The sequence below is a fragment of the Propithecus coquereli genome, unplaced genomic scaffold (assembly GCF_000956105.1).
Source record: "Propithecus coquereli isolate 6110/MARCELLA unplaced genomic scaffold, Pcoq_1.0 Scaffold315, whole genome shotgun sequence".
Lineage (NCBI taxonomy): Eukaryota > Metazoa > Chordata > Mammalia > Primates > Indriidae > Propithecus > Propithecus coquereli.
The window spans coordinates 571,402-578,360 of NW_012148786.1; the positions used below are offsets into that span (position 1 = coordinate 571,402).

At 34.6% G+C, this 6,959-nt stretch overlaps 1 protein-coding gene across 1 annotated transcript in view; it reads right to left on the reverse strand.

The window, feature by feature from the left end:
• The window catches only part of IKZF2 (IKAROS family zinc finger 2 (Helios)), a 164,907-nt gene that overhangs the window by 9,130 nt on the left and 148,818 nt on the right, over nucleotides 1-6,959 (reverse strand). The window contains exon 7 of the mRNA XM_012650239.1: nucleotides 5,019-5,156. Coding sequence (XP_012505693.1) covers nucleotides 5,019-5,156 — 138 coding nt within the window. The remainder of the gene's footprint in view (nucleotides 1-5,018; nucleotides 5,157-6,959) is intronic.

The following is a 6,959-nucleotide window of genomic DNA, read 5'->3' on the forward strand; positions in this document are numbered from 1 at the left end:
ATTTGTAAAGAAAAAAGCTGTTGTTGTAAATTTTGCTAAAAAACCCAGCAAAACTGGTTACCAGGGTTTGCCCCCAAGATTGAATATGCTAATTATTTCTGCAATGAGTAGTCTAAAACTTGGCAGTTTTGCTCTAAGTCTCACCCTGAATTTTGATATTTGCACACAATTAACACTCAAAACGAAACCTGAGTGTGGGAACTGTCCCATGCCACATCCACCTCAATTCAGATGATTTGTCCCACGTTCAATGAAGCTCATGTGAACTAAAAATGATGACTTTGGCAGAGTTCTGCTCTAACTTCTACTTTACAAAAGCCCTTTGCATGTCAAAAATTGATCTTATTTTTACAATATCAGCAATAATAATAAATGATATAGGCTATGTGCTAAGTATTGTTTTAAGGCTTTGCATTTAATTCTTTCAACAACCCCATGGAAGAGGTGCTATCACCATCTTCACTTTATGGATGAAGAAACAAAGACTCCCAAGATGTTAAGTAATTTTCTTAGGGTTTACATCCAGTTAGTAGGGAATGTTACCACAAGAAAGTCTGGTTCCAGAGCCTGGGCTCTTAACCACTGTGCTGTACTATTCTTTGTAGATGTATTTTGAGTACTGACTTTTTATAAACCAGTTTGACCAATATATAAGGTCTGCCATTGGGAAAAGACTTGATACATTTTCCCTCAATAATATAACTAACCTGAATTTTTTGCTTTCGTAGATCTGGGTGTAACTCACATGAAAATGTTTCTGAATAATATATTAACACACTGCTTGAAACACAAATTCTCTATAGATCTCAATAGTGCTTTAATCACATAGCGAGACATTTATCTGGGCTAAAAACAAACCAATATGCTACCTTCACTTGTTTGAGCAAACTTTATAACCAAACATCTTTGTTGACCTTATTTCTGAAGTTATAACCAGGACAAAAATATATTTATACTTGTATTATATCATTGTTTCATCACATTGATAAACCATAAAAGCAAAACCATAAGAGTATTACCAATATAGTTTTTTTTTTTTTTAAACCAAGCCACACAAAATTCAAATTCCAGGAAGAAACAGTCTGAGGGGCCTAGATTAGGACACATGTCTACCCCCTGGCCAGGAAAGGTCAGGGTACCTGGACTGATGGCCCAGTGGGACCATGGCTGCAAAAAATGGGAGGAAGTCTAAAGGAAAATGGTGTGCTTATTAGCAGGAGGAGGAGGAAGGAATGTTGGGAAGGCAAAATAACACATTTTTAATATTGTCACTAACTTTCTCCATGTTGTCGAATCTTAAAAAAATAAAAATTCTCCGTTTTCTTAGTTATTTTCTTGACAGCATTTGACGGTGCTGATACTTGCTTTGGCCTCTGTGAAATCACTCTTTCCATGTTCCTATTCTGCTCTTACTCAGTGTCATGACTTTTTTTTTCCTCCTGGTGTGTTCTTGACCTTCTAGATGTCTCAACCTATACTTATCCATAGTACTCTATTAAAACCTACTACTTCAGGCTACTACATATATAATGATGGTTCACACATTGTTATTTCCTACCCAGACCTCTCTCAAGAGCTCGAGATCTGTACAACTTCCTCCTAGAGAGTTCTACTTGGCTAATTCACAGGCATGTAAGAGTTATCAATGTGTTCAAAACCGAAAATCTCTATTTTCCTCCCTAAACTTTCTCCTATTTTCACAATTCCCATCTATTAATAATTATGAATGGCACCACTACCTACTCCATCATCCATGCTAGATATCTATGGTAAATCCTAGATTTTTTCCTTTCACCCAGTCTCCTGCTTGTCCTCTTCCCTACCCCATCTTCTTACAAACACACACATGAAAGTACCAGCGTTTTAACTTCTATATAGGGAGTTGCTCTCAGTTAGCTAATGTTCTATATATTCCAGGCTACTAAGCCCACCTTGACCACTGCAACATTTTCCTAACTGTTTGTTGACTCCTCTGATCTCTCTCCCACATTTCTAGCAATAAATTCTAAGTGTCCTATTTTTTTAGGATAAAGTACAAAATTCTTTGCTTAGCACAATAGGCCCTTGATGTTCTATCCAGAGCCTGTTTATCTAGCCTCATCACCTTCCAATTTCTCTTGTCCTTACAAACTGAGCTCCCATTATACAAAGCTACTTGTAGGTCCTTAACTCTCCACGCTCTTCTAGACTTCTGTTTCTTCACCCATGCTGTTCTCTCTGCATGTTCTACACTTAATAGCTTACTATTTTGCCTTTCAAAACTGAGCTCAAACACAAATTTCTCTGGAAATTCCTCCTAGAATCCCAGCTGATTTAGATATCCATCCGCTATGCCGCCATAATGCTTATCACACAGTGCTCTAATTGTTGGTTTACTGTTCTATTAATATTTCTTATAGTGGTTGGTAAATAACCTTAGGAAATGCATTTTATTTGACTTTTTGTCTACAGAACCTTTTATGATATGAGACAAATATATTCAATTGATATTTACTGAGTGAATTAATGAAGGAATGGAAATAATTCAAAAAAGCTTACTAGGAAGTTTGCAGGTACACAGTTATGCCTCCATACTTGCAATAAAGAACCTCTCTTTCCCAAATAATTCAAAGCACAAACCTAACGGTATGTAGCTTTAAAGTCGGCTATCTTCCTGGTTCACACTTTCATTTTTTTCTTCAGGCTTGGGGGAAAAGGTAATTACATAGTTTTGTTTTTAAAGCTTTTTCTTCAAGCTGAACAGACTTGAAAAATGAGCATAAATATAACATTCAAATAAGATAAATAATCTGCCATAAAATCCAATTCATTGTTATCTTTATTTCCAAAACTACAAGTCATGAAAGTCCTCCCCTTTCCTCAAACTCAGTAAACATTTCTAAGAACTTTTTATTCTACCTCCTAAATATGTCTTCGGTGTTTCCTCTTGTTCTCTCATCCTGTGACTGCCTTTTCATCCTTTTCTTGGCATTCTCACTACCAGTCTCTCCTCACATGCCACCTCCTGCCCAGTCAGGCATCTATCCTATATTCTACATTGGTGACATTTTTCTTTGGAAGACACAAATTTGATTAACCCAGTGGCTCCCATCAGTTACACTGTGAAATTCAAACACTAGAGTGGCAATAAAAAGCTCTTCCTTTGCATTGCAACCTATTATTTCACTCTCATTTCCTACCACTCCTTTAACTCCAGTAATGCTCAACATCAAGGAATTTGTTTTTTACATTTGCAAGCCTCCTCTTTTCCTAGAGTATATGTTCTTTATGTCTGCCCAATCTGTGCAATTTTTACTAATCCCTGTTGTTTGGATCAAATGAAGCCTCTAATGTTTAAGTTAACCCTGGTAAGTAACAACTTTATAGAGGATGGCACATTTACTGTTTTTAGTTATTTAATGCCCTGAAATATAATAGTAAAAAGAACCATTTTTTAGGTATTTGTTACCCAATCACGTTTAATTCTCACACAATGCCTACGAGTGACACATTAAGACACCATGTAGCGAGAACAGTTTTGTTGGACTCCGAGACCCACCATTTTACAATCTTTATCCTCTGAATCCTATGCTACCCTCATAAGCCCAGGTAATTAATGCAAGCTTCCAATATCACATTCATTAAGACATGAAACACAGACAAGTTTGTAAAAATGTTAATGATAACAATATTAAAATAAATGATGAATATGATCAAATCAGATTCTTTAACACGTTGACTGCCACACTAGAGAAAAAAACTTTTTTCCCCTGGGGCCATGGTGTTTTATTAAAACAAAATGATCCTTTCTAATTTGTTACTTTTTACTTTCTGTACATGAGTTATATGCAACACAATCCATGATTTTAGAATTAAATTGTCAATATTAATTGTAACAATAAGAACATCAACAAGTAAGATTTTCATGAACCAGCTGCAGGGTTTTGCTTCACGTGGCCCTGGGCTCAAAACTAGCCTGAGTTAAATACAACTCACAAGGCAGTCAATGTGTTAAATTATAGAAACTATCATCAAAAGAAGGAAATCCTTCAATTTTTCAAATAACAATATTTTAAATTTTAAAAATTTCCAACTCAATAATAATCACTAGCTGTGCAATCAACAGTTCCACAGTTTGTACCATATAAAACAAACAAATCCACAAATAATCCTTGACCTAGCTATATCTAAGTCAATAAGTGGAATTTATATTTTCAAAATGACTACAGCAATCCCAACTAAACCATTTAATGTTGGCCAAAATATTTTCAAAATAAAAGATATAAATATACTAAAAAGTAAGATATTTGTATTAATAATGAAACTAATCAGTATAAAAATAGGAGTAGTAAGACTATAGACACCATAAATCTAAAGTATTCAAATTCATTACCTTCCTTTGTAAGGCTAATTATTAAAATTAACTTTTCAGGATAGAGAATTATTGATAAACCTTAGGAACTGCCTTCCTATCTGCCAGTGTATTGCAGAGATCAAGATGTCTTACTTTGAGGATATTTTATACGGAGGGAAATGGTGTCTAATTTTGGTCTAGATTGTTTCTCACACTTACAGAAAGCAAAATCAGTAATTTCTCAGATAAATTACAAGACAGATTGGGGAAGTATCAAGTTATATCACTGATCACTTTGCTAACAGATGAAAACATGCAAATAACCAATTTATTCTTTTAGGAAACCTATAGGCTGATGTAGGAACATCTCTATTTGGTTAGAGAAATCAAAGAGAAGAATAAATAATGCCTCCTTTGTTATTAAAGATGGTATTATTGGCTGCTATTTTTATGTTAGTTTAGAAACATGATCAGAAATAATTTGGGAGTATCAAAAAATCTAATATAGACTATTTGCAATGTATCCCAAAGGTCAACTCATTTAAGTTAATGTGATCTAAAATCGTTTTAAACAGAGTTAGATTTTTATCTTCATGTTGAAGGGTAGAGGAAACCACTTAATCCATAAAAAGCTACAAAAGCAGTCTAGGGGGGAATGAAAATCACAAATGCTATTTCTACCCACCATGGTGACTCATGACCTGCCCAGCAGCCTCCATGCTGACATTCTGGAGATAGTTGTGGCAGCGTTCCTTGTGCTCCTCCAGTGAACTGCGCTGCTTGTAACTTCGTCCACAGTAGTTGCACTTGTGAGGTTTACCCACTGGGAAGAGAACTTAAGATTAGTGTGCTGCCAGTCTCATTCACATCCAAAACAAAATTAACTCTAACTTTTGATAGTCTGGAGGAAGCATTTATATTATTTTCAGACCTAAATCTATTCCTCCTCCACATTCCAATTTAGGCAAGAAAAGACAACAAATTTCTACCAAGACGAACAGCAAGAAGACAGATCATACCTCTAGTGACAGAGGAAATACTGAATCAAACTCATGCTCTGACTACATTCCAGACAGTGAGGGGTTGATGATCAACCTTCAAATTATCTGATTCGTAATACATTTACACAATTATCTCAAGTTTGACTCATTCAAAAGACAAATCAGGAGTATCACAGATACGTGATGAGATTTTTTTTTTTTTTGCGGGCCGGGTAAGGGCAGAGAATTTTACTAAAGAAAACTAAAGTGCAACAACTCGAAATGTCATGGTTTAATAAAAGAGTATTCATGAGAAGCAAGTAGATTAAAAAGAATTCAAGTGGTGAGAAAAAGTACAGATAAAAGTAGAGAGTTTCTCTTTTCTTTCCATCTTGGTAACTGCTATTCATACATGTAAAACTTTGTGGCAGATAAGTATATTCTTCCCCATCAGCACTCCGTTTATAATACTGAGAATTAACCTACTAGGTGCTTTGAGTCAGAATTATTCCACAATATTTAGTTATACAATAACAGTAATATTTTTCAAAACATCTCACATTCAGGAAACGAATTATTCCCTAATAGCCAGGAAACCATTATCTCAGTGCCATTATCTCAGTAAATCTATTAAAATACTGTGATGCTCATGTAAAAAACTTTAAAAAAAATAATAGGCTCTATGGATAGCGGCATGTTTTAATGTCTGATTATTCATAAGGATAGCACAGAGCACTTTGATTCCTGGTTCTGAATGGATATAGAACAACATACAACACCAGGTGGTCTGTGCCAAAGCCCTCAGTAGTAAAGCACAGTGTGATTCAGGCTAGTCTCTCTCATTTGACTCCCACAGGAATCATTTAGTTTTGCACAGAGAACAGACAACTCTTTTTCATGAATAAAGATAGCATCCCTATCTCCAGTCACCTTACAACCCCCTGCTACGACATTGGTCACAAGAGGAACTGAAATACTGTAACAAGGCAAAGTATTCATGGTTGCCTAAAAGTTTCACTGTGCTGATTAAAACAAAACAAAAAACTAAACCAAACTTTTAGATTGTATTTGAGGTAGGCATAAATTAAAATCAGTTATTTCATAATCACAATTGTTTTTAAACTATCTTAAAAACTATTTAAAGCATGAGTAGTCATTTTTAAAAATACTAGGCCAAGTAACTTTTATATTTTAGAACCAAGAATTTCTGGGAAGTAGCTATAAATATTGTACAGAATTTATACCACCATGTGAAAGCATAAAATAAAGTATTTTTTGTCAAAATCACTTAATGTAAATAATATAAATATATTGTGTGTAATTATATTCTAAGACATGGGGCTACATAACAAAAAGCCCTTGTTTGCTACTAGACTTACTCAATTTTGGATTCTCTTGTACTATTGTATTTCTCTAGAAATAGTGACGAATTTACACTGAAGAAGTTTATTGACCAATTAACACTTATTAAGCATGGACATCATAGCTAAGAGCCCACTGTAAAATAGTTCACTCATGTCCTGGTCTTCCCTAGTGCTTGTCCTTTCACATTGTATCTTATAATGTTTCTATTTTACCATCAACATATCCTTCTACACTTTCTTCCCATTATTTCTATAAGCAATCTTTTTTTTTTTTTTTTTTTT